An 18,598-nucleotide genomic window follows, 5' to 3' on the forward strand; every position below is an offset into this window, starting at 1 on the left:
TTACCTGATGATCTCATCCAAAGTTGCTTGTATGAAAGCATTGGGAAGAGCATGATTTTCCTCACTAGTCACAGGACCAAAATACATAATTATAGAATGTGTCAAAGTGGAATATTTTCTGAATGTCGCTCCAAGAATCTAAAACAGTACAGATATAAATCCAGCCAGACCAATCTAAGTCTAATTCTTTTGACCAAATGTTCGGCTTCCTCGTACATCGGCTATCCTTTAAGCCAACCCCAAATTTTTCATGAAAAAATTGAAAGCAGATTCGATCAACTTCTTTCGAGTATTTGAATTGACCGCGAGTGTCTTTTGTTAGGCATGATTCGGAGCTATCTGGGATTTGGTAGAGCTTTGTTGCCCAATTTTCACTTTTTCCGCCGGCTTGGGGAAATTAACGGAGAGAGGGAGATGACTGAACCAGCATCCTGGAAGACATAAAAATGTGTCTTTGAGTTGATAGATACTGTTGCCTAGTCGTAAAAGACCACCGGCATTAGTAGCGTCAAATTCTCAGGCTTTTAGCATCCAGCCGAAGCCAAATACAAGTATAGAATGGCGGCGGGAACAGGCCGAGGTGTTGAAATCAGAATCTCTCGGTATGAAAAAGGGTTTTGTTGAAGTTAGTGTAGACTGCCGAGACCAGGGGGTATAAGGTGATTAGATTCATTCATAACGTTTCAAGAGCCATGGCATTAATCCTGATTATTATTATACTGTACCGTTCCCAGAGGAAACGTCGCCCGCGGACCTCAGATGAGCACGCGAATCTTGGAATAAGCTCTGCCAAATGAAGGCCTCACTCAGCAAGAGCTCAATGTCTTTCTCGGTCCAATTCTTTGTTGGTAAGGCTTGCAAGAACATCATGACCTCCTGTGTTGCTTCTATCAGCGTCTTCATGGGACCCTTGAGATTCGATGGCCGCTTACCTGGAAATCCATCTTAACTAACTGCTCCGACCACTTGACTAGGAAAGCGGCACAAACATAAAGATGGAAGCGTGAGAATCCCTGCTCCTCTGCCTTTGAGAAGGTCAGCATACAAACGTCATCATTGGTGGGACTCAAGATGTACCATATATGTATCCCACATTCTTATTGTGTTCTTTATGCTCATCTCTCGCATAAGCAAACAGTTCATCCAACGAAAGCTAAATTGCATGAATTCCACACCCTCGCCCTCCAAATGCTTGGCAAGAGCAGAGTCAATGCGCACTGTCAAGTCACGGAGGGCGTTGACTTGTCGATGAATGCCAGGCTGAGCATAAATGTAATTATCTTGAATGCCATCAAGAAGCTTGGTCAAACACCAGAAGGAATCGGCCTCCACTGCATCCAGGACAGACTTGGGTAGCTGACCAGGATCCATTCCTTCTTCCACGTCTAGATCTGTAATGTAGACACCAAGGAAAACTTGCCAGAATGGTGTGACGAGATCGTTTATCCCTTGAACATAGCCACTTGCTGGATGTCGGATGGCCCAGACATACAGGATTCTCTCCAATGAACGCTGGGTAGCCTCATAACCATATAACTCTATGTGTGGATTTGTGCGTGGGACGTCAATACTAATCTGATGCCACACTGCTTCATCGAGACCTCTGGCACGTCCCGAGGTAGAAGCACTCTGCTGTCCAGGGCTTGCAACGTTGCCGCGTTCAAACGCTTGCCTCACGCCATCCAGATACTCCTTGCGCTTTCTTTCGAGAGTTGAGATACGTCTTTCACTATTAGTCGGCAGATATCCGAGGAGAATTTGCCAGGTCATAGCTCGCACTTCATCGGGGACTCCTGACCAGGCCAAGTCTCGTAATTCCGACAACGAGATGTTGCTGGATTGTAGAATTCGCTTGAACTTATTGATCCTAGAGATGCGAGACGAATAATTCTCTGTCTCCTTGGAAGATGCATTCGCTGGGGGAGGAGTATGGCTGATGAGGTTCAAAGCATTCACTGGATCTGAAGAATGTTTCAGCATGTGAATGACAGCAAGAAGCCATTCAAACTCACCTTGGAGAATATCTTTATATTGAGGCCTGAGAATCTTCCCCTCCCCCGTACGGGCCAACGGATACATAGGCGCACCGCGCTCCTCGGCAATATCCGAGCTGTCCGCTCGATGCCTACCAGCACCGAGCGCAAGTCCAAGACTTGAGGTATCCTGCTCATTATTCCCGCCAGGATCGATACTTTTCCTCTGAAAGAAGTTATTCCTCTTAAGATCCTTCTTCCGCAAGCTTGAAATGCTAGGAAGCCCGAATTCGTCCTCTTCATCATCGTAAACGATCTCTTCGTCAACCTCGTCATCGTCCGCATTGTCGGTAGTCCAAGATTCATTTTCATGGGTCAGAATCCCAGAATACGGCTCGCGCGGGGGAGATGTGACCCATATCCCAGGTCGAGAAGGAGGAGTGGCATGTCGAGCGTTTGCTGAAGCTTGTCGCGGCGGTGTCCTAGGGCGAGAGTGTGACGGAACACCTCTACTAAAGGGCAATTGTCAGATCATAAAGTTGAAATAGTCTTTCGTACCGAACCCTCGGGGACAAACTTCAAGATGTTTGCGTGTGAATAGGAAGCGCCGACTACCGTATTAGAAGGGCTGTGGTTGGTTGACGGCGTTCTACTTTTCCAGAAGGGAGAGCCTGTACGTCTTCAACAAATGTCAGTGCGTAGTTCTCTTATACTGCTGCTCATAAACAGTACATACTCTGAACGATCTAAACATGAGACCATTGACGCCGTATTAGTCCATGAAAAGGGCAAGTAGATAGGGTCCCTTGAGGTACGAACCAACCTGGACCATCTCCTTGGAACTTCATCAGCCAGCGCATACAGGGCGATTGAGTGCTTTGGAATCAATTATAAGCACGTACCTGCTGCTGATGCTTTTTTCCGGACATTGTTGAGAAATACGTCCAAACAAGCACTCAAATGACACAATCCGAAGTATAGGTCATTCGCACTCGGTGCTGCGAGCCAAGTGCGGGGTGCGGTGGATGGCAAGTTTCCAGAAAAAATGATACTCAGCTCGACAAACTATCTCATAGCTGTAGATCAGATGGTAGGAGTAAGAAACATCTGAGTTAGGCAGTGAGTGAAGTGCTATTCTTTTCCGTTATCTCCGGGAGTTGTTGCACCATTTGCGGCCGTGGAGGTAGGTGCTTGCTGGAGGAGGCAGGTTCCAGAGTTTCCCATCGCCCGCGGTCGGCTCCTGGCCGCTGCTGGCCAACCCAACCTCCTCCACCTTCTCTCGCTGCCGCTGCGATTCTTCCCTCGCTTCACCCCCATCCCCTGATACGCTATCACAGCTCTAATTGCCCCTATTGTTTGTATTATATTCGCCCTATTCACTTGCACATTTTAACTGGACCGTTTTTACATCACCCAGGTCGTCTCCACTCTATTGAGACCTCCCAGGTGGAGTTTTTGCCTTCCCCGGTCTTCCCTCACAGGCCCGGAAAGCTTTCCAGAGAACTCTAGGCCTTCTTCAAGTCTTTAGTTATCACTCCAGTTTCCATTCTCTAACAATGGCAGAGCCGGAAGACCTTGAAGAAGATCTTTTTGCCGATCTGTAAGTCTTGATCACTTAATTCTCTAAGCAGCGAGATCTGACTTCCTACCCTAAAAGATATGAGGCAGACGAGAAAACAAACCACGCGGTACCTGGGACCGATGCTACGACAGCTGCCGAGCCAGCCTTCTCAACTCCCGGGGCATTTTATGCAGACAACAACGGCACGCAAGATTATGGCAACACCCAGTTTGAAGCAGAAGAGAACAGGGGCTATGACCAGCCGTATGATGGAGGTCACCAGAATGGCGCTGGCGGTCTAGATACTGCCCCGATCAATAGTGAAATGGGTACTGCCGTAGATTCTGAGCCTCAAGGGACGGGAATAAAGGAAGATGGGTAAGTGTCTATGTGTTGCAACAGCATTTTTGATTTGTTCCCACTCCTCTTTTCCGGGGTTGATATTATGCACATTCTTTCCCATTGTTGGTCAACTCTCTTCAGATGGAGGATCCATCTCCCTCCGATGTTTGTCCAGGAAGACGTTGATTGTACCGTCATGATTGGATGATGATTGACGTTACGGTGCAAAATCGGGTCTATGGAGTTGCGATGGCATTAAAGCTGGACAAAAAAAGGACTGGACATTTCTTTGGCTTCCGGGCAGAACTCTACTCGAGCGAATACAGGCCACTATATTCGCTAGGCGTGTTCGCGCTCTCTACGAAGAACTATCTGGCTCCTCTGCTGCACTCAGTTTCATCTAGAGTGATTGCGAGATGCCGGATCTCCTGCTATCTGAGAGTCCGGGCAAACTCAGTCTCTTGATTCAAACGACATGGCAATCAAGAAAGTGAAAGCCTCGATGACATGATTCAACATAGCCTTCAGAACGAGTGGCTAGGATACAGATGATACTATCTGGCTTGTCGATGTATCTTGATAGAACAGAGCGAGGTTTAGACGTCTTGGCTGTTCGGATGGGACATTTCGAACAACGTTACCTAGCTTCGGACTCTATTAGACAGGAATCTTCGTCAGAGCAAAGATACAGAAACAGAGACAGAAAAAAAGACAGAATTATTCACTTTATTACGCCCTGGCTTGCTGCAATGCGTGGCTTGTTTATATCTCGCGCATATTCGATCCTGGAAGTGATCTCGAATACCTCCAGTTCCACTGGGCTCGTCTTGTAAACCAGTGGAATTCAACCCTCTTTTGACTAAAGATTTGACTGCTCTCCCAATTCGGCTACGTCCTTCAACGTATGGGTAGCGCGATCTGGTGAATCTCGAATGATAAAGGGTGTCGAGCTTGAGGCCTGTGACTGTCCGATCAAAGATCATGGGCGGTGCCAACCCAACTCTCTTCTGAGGTCGTGGCAACCTTGACATGACCTTTTTTGCCAACCCTTCCAAATTACCTGAAGAGAAACGACCAGATATTAAAAAATATCCTGCCTTTGACCGCAACATGCCTTTTTATTTTGTTCAGCCGCATTTAAATGTTTTGTTATAGCGTGTATTGATGCATTTAACAACTCAGAGCATATAAACTAATAGATAACTCTCTTTTAGGAAAATGTTTATTGGTGGCTTGAATTGGGAGACTACAGATCGTATGCAATTTCCCTATATGCTTTTTCAATGTTTCTCTCTCTAACTCCATCTATATAGAATCCCTACGCGACTACTTTTCTCAGTTTGGCGAAGTCCAGGAATGCACTGTGATGCGTGACAGCGCTACCGGGCGCTCTAGAGGCTTTGGATTTTTAACTTTCAGAGATCCTAAAACTGTCAATACTGTGATGGTTAAAGAGCATTATCTTGATGGGAAAATTGTAAGCCTTACTCCCAGTAACCTGACCTTTTTGATCTAGCATGTAAATGCCTTGGAGCGAACTAACAAGCATCTAAAGATTGATCCGAAGCGTGCCATCCCCCGCGATGAACAGGAAAAGACGAGCAAGATATTTGTCGGCGGTGTGAGTCAAGAAGCAACTGAGCAGGATTTTAAGCAATTTTTCATGCAGTTTGGTCGTGTTATTGATGCCACTTTGATGATCGACAAAGATACTGGTCGTCCTCGTGGATTCGGATTTGTCACTTTCGATAGTGAGGCTGCCGTGGAGGCAGCTCTATCCCGTCCATTGGAGATTCTCGGCAAGCCTATTGAAGTTAAGAAGGCTCAGCCACGAGGCAACCTGCGGGATGAAGAAGATCGGAAGGGTCGACGGGGTAGAGACGGATTCCGTGACGGAAGCCAGGTCGGAGTTGACAGTGCCCAGCAACAGGGGGGACAAGGTGGAATGGGTGTCGGAATGACGCCTCAGATGATGGCTCAGTATTGGCAGCGAATGCAGCAGTATTTTGCTCTTATGCAGCAGCAGATGGCAGTCGCCGCTGCCAACCAAGGTCAGCCAATGGGGATGGGGATGGGTGGCATGAACCCTGCCATGATGCAGCAAATGCAACAGATGAAGCAAATGCAGCAGCAACAGCAGCAACAGCAGCAACAACCTCAGGAAGGAATGAGCCCTTCGTCACAAAGCCCTGGGCCTCAGGGAATGTCGAATATGATGAACCCTCAAATCATGCAGCAGATGCAAAGCCAAGGCCAAGGCGGAATGAGCAACTCCATGGCGGGCAATATGATGGGGAACAACTACTCGGCCCAACGCAGCGGCCCCGGGTACAACGCGCAGGAGCAAATTGCCTTTGAGCAGCAAAAGTATGAGCAACAACAGGCACGCCGAGCCATGGACAACAGAGGCTTCTCGCCTTATCAACAAGGCGGCCCAACCTCGTGGGAAGGCATGTATGATGAGGTTCCGCAGCCGAATATTCCCACTGGTCCTCAGAGTATGAGTCGCGGTAGCGGTGGCGGCATTGGTCGAGGTAAGCAGCATCTTATTCCTATGACACAATCCTTCGACTGTATGCACAGACTAGTGTAATGTTCTCTAATACTAATCTTTCTTTCAGGCTCTACTACCCCCCAGCCGCAGAGTGCTGCACCAGCCAATGCCCCGACAGGCCCGAAGAACGCCGGGAGGCCTGGCGCCAATTACCGTGGTGGCGGACGCGGCGGACATCGTGGTTTCCACCCCTACTCTCGCGGTTGATACCATTCCCATTTCACGCGGGCGTTGCCCCGTGTTCAACACACCCCTTGAGAATCCATCACAGCACAGGCTTGAGGGAGATTGCCAGTTCCTATCGCTCTATGAAATTTTACTTGCACACGTTTAATCATGATGAAACATGGACTATTCCTTCAATCGACTTGATATTTTTTTCCTTTCCACTGGTCCTAAAGTAATTACAGATTCTCTCTTATTCAAAAAAATCTCTGCAACTGGTAATTATACTACATAGAACGAACACCCGTGGAAATATAAAGTAGCTTTTACCTCTACTTTATGATTGGTCTTTGTATATTAAGAACCTGGTTAGAAATTTAGGTGCTAGATAGATAGATTCAACTCTATTTTAACCAGGTATCGAAACAGTGTTATCTGCCACCACGTATTGTGAAAATTTTAACTATATTATGAAAATAAATGATATACATAGAAAGAAGAGAACAGGCTCAAAAAGGAAAATCTTCGCCTTTGAAGATGATATATGGATATAATATGCTAAATTCGTACAAGATTCGCCGGGAAGGAGTGGTATGAGATCTATACCCAAGCTAGAAGATAGATTGAATGTAGCCAAGAAGAAAAAAAGGGAAGGTTCTACTCGAAAGAAGAAAGTAGAGGATGCATCGTGAAGACAATGAATACGGGTGGTGTGAAGATTTTGGTTTTAGAGCGCCATGCCATACCCTGGTTGGGTGGGATGGTGTGGCTCTGGCGAGTGACTCCGACTATCATGATTTGCGCCACTTTCTCGACTCGGACTTCGGTATTCCTGATGGTCGGTAGGCATGCCGGGCTCAACCAAGCGCTCGGTACTCTGGGTACGGTCATGTCGGGTAGCTGAAAACGGTTGGTCGCGGTAGGGCTCATAGGGACCCGTGAAGTTGAATTTGCTCATTTCTTTCAGATCCCTCTGTACCGGGGGGTGATCCATAAGAAGAGATGCTCGGGCATCTAACGGAGTGAGGTTGTCCATGTCGCGATCCATTTTTTCTGCGCTCAGTGTTAGTGACATTGACATCATTTCATGGTGGAATAACGGCTGCACTTACCAGCTTCTCTTCTTCTCCGAACATGGGGATTCTCGCGACAACACAAGATAATTGCATTTACAGCAATCAGTATGGCGAGAAGAGCCGTGAGTCCCGATTGGACGGCGATGAGAGCAATACCAGTGACAGTCTTGGTGGTCTCTGTGAGCCCCAGCTCCTCAGCAAAAACGAGCACACAAGCCACCGAAAGCATACGGACGACTTGAATGGTGATATTGATCCATTGGCCGGACTTCGCGGCGTAGGGGCGGTTCCACAGAAGCAGCAGCAGCATCAAGGCTTCCACGATCAACTGGCCAGCAGATTGAACGAGTCCGTGCCCATCTGCAGCAGCAATGATACAACTTTTGGCGAACATGTACGCAATTGCGGGCACGAAAATCCACCAGTAATCCTTCTTGTAGTTGTCGTAGAAAAGACTGTATTTGCGCCAAGTGTCCTTGTTCTCGAAAAGGCCCGCCGCGTCACCCTCGGATTGCTTATAGTTCTGAGCTGCGACGTAGATCTTGAACGAGAAGAACGCAAGGAGACCGGTGAAGGCGGACAGGGTGACAACTGCTAAAACTTTTGCGGCCCAGGAATCACCCGAAGTCAGCTGGTAGATGCAGTACAACACCCAGACGCCATAAAGGAGGAGGATCAAGTTAGTGATGGTACGACTCAACAGACCCCAGTAGTCCTTGCGGAAGTTGGTGAGCGCCTGCGGAAAGTTGCCGTACAAAGCCCACGCCTCAAGGATGACCTTGAACAGGAGAATGCTCACAGCGATGGCGGCAATGACGATGGCGAAGATCAGCAAGACCGTCATAAAGGTGTTAGCCTGAGGGATAGACAATTCTTCCGCATAAGCCTCAATACCCGAAACCAGGTGATCGATCTCGGAGGTACTAGAGCTTGTTGTAGCGGTGCTGGTGGCGGTGCTGGTGGAGGTGCTGGTGGAGTTGGTATCGACCGAAGCTGAAACCTCCCGGATAACCAAGCTCATTGCGCGCTTGAGTTTGGAACTGGCTGTAGAGGTAGAACCGTCTGAATAAACCAGGGTCGCTTCTTGGAGATACTCCCAACTGTCATCAGTGAGGTTACCACCAGTCGCCGACCGGAAATTATCGATTGCGGTTTGTAATGTCCCCCAGGGAAGGAGGCCGGTGCTGAATGCAAAGTTCGTGGTAAAGCTGCGATAAACAGACGGATAGCTCACACTGAGCATACCATTGGTCGCCATGCTATGGAACCAACCGACCACATCGCCGAACGTGGGACTCGAGGTGGAGGCCCCTGGATGACCAGCGGCACCCAGAGCGGATAGTCCCGTCACAGCCAAGGCAGCGCCAGCGACACCTGCAGCAACATAAGACACGGCCTTCATCTGGGTACTTTTGCCGTTGGTCAGGCTAGACTCGATACAGGCAACATCTTCGCCAGTTGCCTTGGATGTCAGTTCGAGCTTTGCCTCGCCCTCCAGATCAGGAATCGTAAATGCAATGGAGGGAATCTCGCTAGCATACGACTCGGGTACAACCATAGTACCGTTGGCGGAAAAGGAACCTGACGGAACTGCCACTCTAGTCAGCAAAAATTGAACACATTCCTCCGACGTAACAACTCACCAGGACAGAGCTTAGCAATATAGTTGGCCGAATCACAGGGATCAAAGGTTTTTGAATAAACTTGAACGCCGTAGGCGGTTACGCTTAGGGTTGCAGTGACATTCTGAACCTCTGAGCTGGTTCCTGCAACGTCGAAGACAAGCTCCCGAGTTGAGCGAGTATAGGTCACATCCAGCTCTTGGACCGAGACGGAAGCGTCAGTCATACAAGTGGAAATGCCATCTGTGCTTATGGTGTCCGAGGCGAGAACCTGGGCGGACAGGGTGCTCAGGCCCAGGAGCAGAGTAGCTCCTCTAGCGACAAGACCTCGCATTCTGAACATGTAGCCCTCTGGGAGCTAATAATAGAGATGGATTGAGCGGATACAAAAGTTGCGGAGGGCCGTTATGTATAGTGACGAAATCGATTAAAAACAGCGGTATATCGGCCACACGATAAATCAAAGAACGAATCAGTCGGACCGGGAAGGGAAAAGAGTCGTAACAGGGTCAACCTGCTTTTTCGAAATTAAGATCTAAAGAAACCCGTGAAACGGACGGTCAAGGAAAGAAATGCATGAGTCTCGCGCGGTTCCTTTTTTTTTCTCCCCTGTTCCTGCTTCTACCTTCGATACCAGTTGAACAAAGCACCGCAATCCGGTATGTCAGGGGCAGAGACGAGGGCCAGCAAGACCGACCGACGAGACAAGATGCGGAAGATCAGAAACGAATGGGAAAACCGGCTATCGAGCTGGAAAGCCAGGGCGGGCGAGAAATCGCTATGATTGCGAAGGGAGGGTTGTCACGGTTCGTGGCCCTGTATAAAACACACTACTGAGTGTGCAAGAACAATGCATACGGCAAAAGGCCAAAGAGAATAAAACAATAGGTCAAGCGAGCGACGGAGGTTTAAAAAGCGTAGTAAGAATATGATCGGTAGATCAGCAGAGAGCAGCAAAGCGAGTGTGATGGTGGTGGTGGTGGTGGCGGTAGCGGACGAACGATAGTAGAATAATACTCGCCCAGCACGGCGATTAGATAGTTAGTCGCAGTCCCTAGGTACCAGGGTCAGAGACTCAGAGCCAGCCGTGTGAGAAAACAAGCACACGAATCCATGCGGCCAGACCGTCGGGCGTCTCAAGTTTGGGGGCAAGCAGCCAACTGCAGACGGCCCCAGACACGGGAGGTTCTCTAATGGCTGGCGCCGTTACATGACGAGCTGCCCCTGTATTGTTCTGGCCCACCATAGTGGGGACCAGGAAGGCATACGTCAGTCCAAATAGGAAGCATCGGCGGAGTGCAGCATCTCAGATCAAATAAGAGCGGATATATTACACTGAGTGCCAGGGGAAAAAGCATCTGTGAGAAATGAGAGACAGTCTACTTTATAGAATGATAATATCAGTGGTTATATGCCTTAACACACCACCTCTTACTGATATTTTATGTAGAGGACCAGGATTTAGTGGTTTATTTAGTATTTTGTGGATATTTCATTACTGAGCCACATATGTAAAGTTGTGGTGGCTAGTACCTTACAGAGTAAGGTACAGAGTACTACCAGGTAAGTAAGTAGGTATTTCAATATGATAGGTATATCGAGTACCTATCATATATGTTAACTAGTTGTTAACCTATGTTTTCTAGCTACTTACTCTATATTAAGCACATCTACATCTTATATACTTTTGCTTATATACAGAGTATCCTGGTCTATACATCACTATATAATAGATTACTGAATCCTCTATACCAGGTACCTAGTCCATACTAACAGGTACCTAAACTCTAGAGGCTACCTAGGTAGGTACCTTACTCTATACATTCCTGACGGACCCGCCACAGCGGCCTTGCCGCGCCACGGTCTCCACCTTAATTTCCATCCTCATTCATCCTAATTTTATCCAACTCCTGGCTTCAGTTCCAATCATTGCTAGTGATGCCCCCTTTTCAGTGGCAGGTCGATGGCCACCCACCTGGCCTACGTACTACATATTTAGTAAGGACTACGGACTACGGAGTATGGAGTACCTAGGTCCGTATCAGAGGCTAGGTAAAATCCTACTCCGGATTCATTATTGGTCGAGAATTTACAGTAGTTGCGACTAATACTCAAAAGGGTCTTTATTCTGTACCCTGTACCTACATAGTCTGGAAGTGCTCTGAGTCTGTACATATAGTTATTACATAGTTAGTACGGAGTACATAATAGTTACTATTATTTTCCTAATAATAGCTCTCGTCTACTATATACTACATAGAGGGGGAGGGGGGCCTTCAGTACGGACTATGGAGTAGTACAGCAGCCCATAGGTTCGCCGATCACAAATTACATATGGAGTCCTGATCCATTTGAAATTAAATATTACGATGAAAATTTTCTCCCTATGGCTAGCGGGTTGTCGAGTCTTTGGAATCGGCCAAGGGAGATAGGACGCTTGCCACGTTGTACTTGCATCGCTGTCTTCTCCTGCTAGATAATCATCAAATATATACATGTTTATATATATTATTGACCATCTTTTTCTTCCTACTCCATACTCCTATAGAGTTATGACTATAATTACATGCATATTAGACGTACCATGTGGAACCTGTTCTCATCTTACCGATCCACCTTATATCTATTGGAATTGTATCAAAACACCATGTGCCGAACACATGGCATACCTTATGGAATAACTCCCCACAATCATTTCTGACCGGCCTTCTCCTGCGACTCTCGCATGGCAGCCCGGGCGCTTCGGCTGCCACCGAGTTTCGGCCCACGAGGGGCATCCGTCTTGGTCGGGGCTTTGGAGGCCGCTTTCGCACGCGCAACGCGACGACGAGATTGGATTGCATCTAGGAAGTCTCGCCGAAACTGCTCGGCGATCCGATCGTCCGCTGCCTGGTCATCAAGCGGCTCTTCCTCCTCTGGCTCATTGTAGACGTCCACTAGAAACATTCAGGTGAGTTCAAAAGCCTTGTGGGGAGTTTTTGAAAATTTCCAAAAAGAACACCTACATTTACTTTCGCGGAGAACCTCCTCCACGAGCTTGTCCCGCTCAATATCTTCACTGTTTCGTCGTCTGCGGTCACGCCATGACTTCCCATGTTTCCCTGAGCGAGCTACCCCTTCTTCTGCTGCTCCGGGAACACCGTTTCCGGCAAGCCGTCGCGCTGCAGCCTCCGTCCTGACGATATTCTGGAGCTTGGTCTCCTCGCCCAGGTCAATTTCATGCAGTTTGCCGATGGATGCTGGTTCGCGGGGAACAAAAGCCGATGGCAATTGTTCACTAGCAACTTGCACCACTGGAGGAGCGGCATCTGTAACTGGAGGTTCACTAGGACTATTGCGCTGTCGCTTGGCCATCTCAGAATCTATAAATGCCATCCTTATCTTGTTAGTCTCGGTTTCATCCTCAAACAGAATCGCAAGTGAAGAACAAGGAGGGGGGACAGTACATATGCTTATCCACATCAACCCTCTGCCCAGTATGTCCTGTAAACCGGTCAGACATGGCTCGTAACCTGACACTCTCTGGATCTTCTGCGCCAGTCCCTCTTGTAGAAACGGAGTCTGCAACCTGTCGCGCTTCCGTGGAGAACTCGATCCCACCCTTTCGAGCTCTAAAGGGCCGACGTAGCGAATTCATATGGGCATTCGAAGAAGATTGGTCAGTTATTAGAGGATAGTGAGATTGCATTCGATGGGAATCTTCGGTGGCGGTCAAATCATCTTCGATATTATCAGACTCATCTTCACGCCGTCGCATGAACTTGCGTCTCTTCACAGGTCGAAACAGCGGTTTTGTTGATACTTGAATATCAGTGTCCATGTTCATATGAATCAACTGCAACAGTGGATGTGTAGTCTGAAGAGAATGAAAGTGGTGGTGGTAGCGGACAGTGGATTATTAGATTGATTGACGTGATAAGGGAAGGCGGAGAGCTTCCACCGCGAAGGTTCAAACAATCAGCACGATTCGCGCGAAAAGCTTCGCCCGCCTACTGTTACATCCAACTCAACAACCCAGTTCCCAGCTTTTCTTCGCACGGATTTGGGACTTAGAGGTTCCCAACAGGGCTTTGACCGTCGTTACCCTCTTTTTCTCTCACAGTTGGTTGTTCTCGCGCAAACCAAATCTGCCTTGCCGACCTGGAATATGAATCCCTCAATACCCCCTTCAACTGCCGAATATGGAGGAGGTGAGCCGAGTTCAAGCCGTTACGGGTTTTCTAGCAAACATTGTCTAGTCAAAGAGTAATTGAGTGGTTGTGACATTTCTAACCTTGTGCGGTACAGATGAAGTGTCGGCCATTGTCCTAGACCCAGGATTTTCCACAGTTCGTGCAGGTTTTGCGGGAGAAGACACGCCGAAATCGCTGATTCCCTCTTACTACGGCAAATACACCTATGAGGGAGAGGAGAAAATTATTTTCGGAGATGATATCTATGTGACACCCCGACCGGGGCTGTCGATCCACAACCCCATGGGCAGGGATGGGATCGTAGAGGACTGGGACATGGCGGAGAAGGTCTGGGAGTACTCGTTCACATCGAGATTGACCGGGTCCAAGCCAGGAAACCCGCTGCAAAACGGATTGAATGATGCGCTCCCAGACGGAGAGCTTCCTACTGAAATGGAAGGCATCGAGGCCGAAGAGAAGCCTCTCGCAGATAGTCCGCTCCTGATGACGGAGAGCGGATGGAATCCCAGCAAGGCACGCGAAAAGACCATCGAGATTGCAATGGAGAATTGGGGCAGTCCAGCGTTCTACCTGGGGAGAAATGGCGTTCTGGCAGCGTACGTTCAAGAGCGGTACTCCTGTATTCTCTCTCTCGGCTTGATAAACTAATCATGTGTATCTATCCAGCTTCGCGTCTGGTAAGGCTTCTGCCCTGGTGATCGATGTCGGGGCGTCGAATATCTCCGTGACTCCCGTACATGACGGGATGATTTTAAAGAGAGGCGTGCAGCATTCGCCGCTTGGTGGTGACTACATCTCATCCCAGATCCGAGCGCTGTTCAAGGCAAACTCTCCCCAACCAATTACGATCACTCCACATTACCTTATCTCCTCCAAGACATCTGTCGACGCCGGGCAACCTCCGCAAGCGGTTTACAAGACGTTCGCCCCGGAGAAGGCGCCCCACGAGTCGTACCGCGCGCTTCTCGAGGAACGGACCCTATCGGAGTTCAAAGAGTGCGTTGTCCAGGTCTGGCCAGGCCCCAACCGATTGACCGCAACGGGACCCAACGGCATTCCCAACGAGGAGATCGCGCGGAGCAGCCCCGGCCGGCCTTTTGAGTTCCCGGACGGATACAACCAAGTCTTCGGCGTGGAGCGGTACCGTGTCGTTGAGTCTCTCTTTGATGCTAAGGCCCACATCCCGGACTCGGAGTCGCCCTTCCCCGCGCCTACGCCTGCGCAGACGCTCCCAGAACTCATCAAGAGCGCCCTCAACGGCGTCGACGTCGATATCCGCCCCCACCTGCTCGCCAACGTCGTTGTGACCGGCGCCTCTAGCCTGCTGTACGGATTCACGGACCGGTTGAACCAGGAACTCCTGCAGAACTTCCCCAGTCCGCGTGTCCGTATCTCCGCGCCGGGCAACACGACCGAACGCCGCTTCGGCTCGTGGGTCGGGGCCAGCATCCTCGCCAGCCTGGGATCCTTCCACCAGATGTGGATCTCCAAGAAGGAGTATGAAGAGCATGGCCCGTCAATCGTGGATAAGCGCTGCAAGTAGATTGATCCATCTTTATTAATTATGGGAGCTTGGACATGTGGCGTTCTAGTTCCTTCTTACTATCTTACTGAAATGAATTGATTTCCTCGCCTTTGTCCATTGGTTGAGATCGTCTTAAAAGATCATCAGGTGTTTAGCTTGGGGCCTCCAGAACCTTTTCTATTCTTCCCCCCCCCCCCCCCCTGGTTGTACAATAAATGCTGCTGAACGCAATATCTTTGAGCTAGTTAAAAATAAATGCAGGTCTCTCTTTAATTATTCTGAACTTAACATAAATTCTCGGTCATTTCTAGACTACTAATCATTGAATCTATGATGCTTTTGGTATGTGATGGGGTAATAAGTACCTAAGTAAACTTGTTTTATGTACTAACACTACAGTCCAAGAACTATTTCCATGGTCCGTCATTAATCATTCAGGTATATCCTGAAAGCTAGATGTAGCCATCTTGGATCGGTAACATCTGTATATATACCGTGGGGTCGTCAGGGTCGTATTGATCAAAGAAGTCATTGTAGTCCCTAACACACCTCCAGCCTGCCAAGATCGCCTCGTCTAGGATATATAAAACCACCATATCGCGATCGGACGGTGGGAATCCGTGTGTGTTGAAAATATAATCTTATCTCATATATCACTTCCTCTTTTTTGTATTACGAGAGGTAGAGAGCCGACTAGAGGAAGCGGCCGTCGCAGATCATGAAAAATTGTGTTTCTTCAAGTCTTTGGAAGCGAATAACTCGATTGCACCTAGCGCTCATCAAACTTTGGGGAAAGGTGACCAGGTACTTTTCGTAAGAGATATGGAAGAGAGGGAAGTTTCGAGCTCCTATTCGACATTAGGTCTTGATCAAGATGAGTCTCTCGATTGTTCTTACCAGATGTACGGGGACAGAGGGCAGTGCTGTGATCATAATTGATTCATCGTCACCCGTCTTATTCTCCTCTAAGCCCCGGAGGTCCTCGGCCTTTTCTGGTTTCATCGGAGATGAAGGAACAGGTATTCGAGGGACATCGGCACGTTTCGGTTTCAGCGAGTATGTATTCAGATTTTCAACTTTATCACGATCCTCTGTCGTGCGTATTTCAGAGTCATACTCGCAGGCAAAGCTCTTGCCTGTGTTGGAGATATCAGGCGGGCGCCGGACATCTGAAGCAGTGGAAGTGTCTGCTGGTTTCAGACAGAAAACGCTTGACGGCCAATCTTTCTTCTTTGACAGCGCATACGGAGGCTGCTTTTTTTTGGTGTACCCACAACTTTCCCATGCATCGATCACTTTGTCTGACTTGAAGTACTGCGCCAGCTGCAACTTCATTGTATCGCGCTTGCTGGAAACATGTACCGGTATCTGCTCGTTTTCGGGTATAGAGGTCGCATGCAAAGTATTCCAATTTTGCGGCAGTTTTCCTCCAAAGCTGTTCTTGAAGTGTTCTATCGATATACTTCGCGCCTTAGATGCTCTTGCTGGCGCTGTGGATGGTCTTTCGAGAGGCGTTTCGGGTTTTTCATGGACCGACATTCTTGATAGAAAACTTCTTGAAAGTTTCCGGGCAGTAGAAGGCCTCTGAGATTGAGGTGTGGGTGATTCTTGGCGACCAATGTTGACACTATCACTGACAGACCTTTTCCGGGTATGGCGGCCTGTTTTCATGTTCTGGGACTGTGATCTCTTTACATCCCTCAAATTCGGTACACTCTTTTGTGCCAACTTATGTGTCATGACCTGGTTTGTGCTTGGTTCTATGCCCATTGCGTGCATCAAGTCTGGGTCACCAGGAAGTGGTTTATTATGGACACTGACAGAATAACTCCGATCAAAAATCCTTTCTCTAATTGATTTTGGTCGAAGACTTGGTGTAGGGGTCTTTGAACGAGGCCGAGGCCGAGTCATCTAATGTATGTGGTTAGCTCTCTGGCCCCAAAATGCTCAAAAGTGATACAAACCAAATCTTTCCTGCTTGCCACGCCTACACGTCGCTGCATTTCTATGACTGCTGCGTTGAGCTGAAAGAGAACCGAATCTAAGACGGTGCCTCTTTTAATAAGTCTTGAAAGCGCAGCGAACCAGCCTTCCACATTTGAAATCATGGCATGATAAATTGCAACCAGTGTGTTACATTCGGGATTGCAATCTTTGACTAGTTGTGTAACTTGGTGCCATAGAGCGCTGACAGCTTCTTTTCCTTTTCCCAGGTCTTTGAGCGAGTCGCTAACAGCTGCCGTGAAACGTGTAATGGCAAGTTCAATCTTCTCGTTGTAATCGATGATAGAAAGGCGGAACCTGCGGTCCGCCAGCATTTCATCAAAGACGTCCAGATTTTCAAGAGGCACCCTAAGATACTGAATTCTGGTCTGTACATCGAGTTGTATAAGCTGTAAATCTTCAGTGGTTCGTTCGAGGAAACCGTCGAACTCGTTCACATGGTCTTGTAGGATCCGCACGACCTCCACCTCAGATTTTGCTTGTCCATTGGCCAGAAGATGTACACCAAATGAAGTTTGCGAAATAATTTTCCACAAAGGGTGATATCTGCTTTCCTCCCTGGTCAGCCCCTGCATTTTGCTTTCCAGTGAATGAGAGGCAGTGTGTTAACTTGCCTTTCTTCTGCTCTTTGCCGCCATTTTCGGCCACAAAGCCGTTCGTACTGTGGACGTTCGAGCAAATCCTTGCGCCGAGTTTGAGCATCGATATCTACCACCCAATCTTTCTGCGCCAGGCCGGACTCAACCATAGATTCTTCAAATGGGCCTTGCAGTTGAGGAATCGGATGGGCAGGCGAAGTGTTGATTGGCCGGTCAACATGAGAAGGGTCTGGTTTCTCTTGCTCCATTGTATCACCGACGGTCTGACTGGGTATAAATCCTTGGTTTCCTGAAATCATCGAAGGCTTTCACGGGGCTGTCGCGAAGTAGGTCTAGTCTGCGCATAACAATAGTGACTAGATACTTTCAAGTATCATTGAACTCAACTATCCATCGAGAATGTTCGGTGTTCGACTTAGGTCCATGATCAGATCGCCGTAGTAACTGTAGAAAAACCGAGATTGGTGTTTTTATCGCTGTATGGTGGAAGACAAGGCTCTCGAGAGTCTGGAGAGAAGAAGAGAGGACGGAAAGAAATTGAATGTATTTATTCCTGACTGACAAGTAAAACGGTCAACTAGACATTACCATTGCTTGCTGATAGCCAGTAGCTTGAACATCCTAACTCCAGCTAATTGGCGATTGCAATTGGACCGACGGTCTATTTATATATATATATGTCTGTCTCGTGCTCGAGACAGCATCTCATAAATAGACACTGCGTCAGCTTCTCGGTCTGCTGCGTATTCAACAACGCAAGGCGGGTCTCAGTTGAATGATACAAGCGATGGTCCGTAATTATAGCTTCACGGACCAAAGCATAAGACATGCAACAGGGAAGAAACAAGCTATATGGCGAAACCGAGAGGTTGGAGGGATGTGGAGAGATGACATGCAACTCGAACAAAGGAAACTGGGCAACCCTCACCAGATCGTGGTGCTGCATCAATAGCTTTAGACTCTTTGGCCACTTTCAGGGGAGGA

The 18,598-nt window shown here is 48.3% G+C and overlaps 7 protein-coding genes across 7 annotated transcripts; 3 read left to right on the forward strand and 4 right to left on the reverse strand.

The window, feature by feature from the left end:
- Positions 1 to 714: 714 nt before the first annotated feature.
- On the reverse strand, positions 715 to 2,735 carry ASPZODRAFT_154755 (hypothetical protein; the record flags this gene model as incomplete). The annotated part of the gene is made up of 6 exons (XM_022726127.1): positions 715 to 876; positions 933 to 1,025; positions 1,078 to 1,961; positions 2,013 to 2,480; positions 2,537 to 2,652; positions 2,710 to 2,735. 6 exons carry the CDS (start codon positions 2,733 to 2,735, stop codon positions 715 to 717), a joined length of 1,749 nt encoding a protein of 582 aa, XP_022577817.1.
- Positions 2,736 to 3,529: 794 nt separating this feature from the next.
- ASPZODRAFT_74687 (hypothetical protein) lies at positions 3,530 to 3,916 on the forward strand (the record flags this gene model as incomplete). Its single annotated transcript, XM_022729987.1, has 2 exons — positions 3,530 to 3,573; positions 3,631 to 3,916. 2 exons carry the CDS (start codon positions 3,530 to 3,532, stop codon positions 3,914 to 3,916), a joined length of 330 nt encoding a protein of 109 aa, XP_022577818.1.
- A 1,178-nt stretch (positions 3,917 to 5,094) lies between these two features.
- ASPZODRAFT_74869 (hypothetical protein) lies at positions 5,095 to 6,637 on the forward strand (the record flags this gene model as incomplete). The annotated part of the gene is made up of 4 exons (XM_022730000.1): positions 5,095 to 5,131; positions 5,190 to 5,353; positions 5,432 to 6,410; positions 6,498 to 6,637. 4 exons carry the CDS (start codon positions 5,095 to 5,097, stop codon positions 6,635 to 6,637), a joined length of 1,320 nt encoding a protein of 439 aa, XP_022577819.1.
- A 314-nt stretch (positions 6,638 to 6,951) lies between these two features.
- ASPZODRAFT_1200374 (hypothetical protein) lies at positions 6,952 to 9,752 on the reverse strand. Its single transcript, XM_022721243.1, has 3 exons — positions 9,315 to 9,752; positions 7,708 to 9,261; positions 6,952 to 7,648 (listed from the first exon to the last, which is right to left on the reverse strand). The coding sequence occupies exons 1-3, from the start codon at positions 9,634 to 9,636 to the stop codon at positions 7,323 to 7,325; spliced, it is 2,202 nt and encodes a 733-aa protein (XP_022577820.1). The 5' UTR covers positions 9,637 to 9,752; the 3' UTR covers positions 6,952 to 7,322.
- A 1,925-nt stretch (positions 9,753 to 11,677) lies between these two features.
- ASPZODRAFT_136535 (hypothetical protein) lies at positions 11,678 to 13,208 on the reverse strand. The gene is made up of 3 exons (XM_022724080.1): positions 12,740 to 13,208; positions 12,299 to 12,669; positions 11,678 to 12,229 (listed from the first exon to the last, which is right to left on the reverse strand). The coding sequence occupies exons 1-3, from the start codon at positions 13,111 to 13,113 to the stop codon at positions 11,985 to 11,987; spliced, it is 990 nt and encodes a 329-aa protein (XP_022577821.1). The 5' UTR covers positions 13,114 to 13,208; the 3' UTR covers positions 11,678 to 11,984.
- Positions 13,209 to 13,261: 53 nt separating this feature from the next.
- On the forward strand, positions 13,262 to 15,212 carry ASPZODRAFT_124112 (hypothetical protein). The gene is made up of 3 exons (XM_022721386.1): positions 13,262 to 13,483; positions 13,581 to 14,082; positions 14,153 to 15,212. Exons 1-3 carry the CDS (start codon positions 13,441 to 13,443, stop codon positions 15,027 to 15,029), a joined length of 1,422 nt encoding a protein of 473 aa, XP_022577822.1. The 5' UTR covers positions 13,262 to 13,440; the 3' UTR covers positions 15,030 to 15,212.
- Positions 15,213 to 15,869: 657 nt separating this feature from the next.
- ASPZODRAFT_154761 (hypothetical protein) lies at positions 15,870 to 17,862 on the reverse strand (the record flags this gene model as incomplete). Its single annotated transcript, XM_022726128.1, has 3 exons — positions 15,870 to 16,922; positions 16,976 to 17,584; positions 17,626 to 17,862. 3 exons carry the CDS (start codon positions 17,860 to 17,862, stop codon positions 15,870 to 15,872), a joined length of 1,899 nt encoding a protein of 632 aa, XP_022577823.1.
- Between the last annotated feature and the right edge of the window lie 736 nt (positions 17,863 to 18,598).

Source organism: Penicilliopsis zonata, assembly GCF_001890105.1.
Source record: "Penicilliopsis zonata CBS 506.65 unplaced genomic scaffold ASPZOscaffold_20, whole genome shotgun sequence".
Classification (NCBI taxonomy): domain Eukaryota; kingdom Fungi; phylum Ascomycota; class Eurotiomycetes; order Eurotiales; family Aspergillaceae; genus Penicilliopsis; species Penicilliopsis zonata.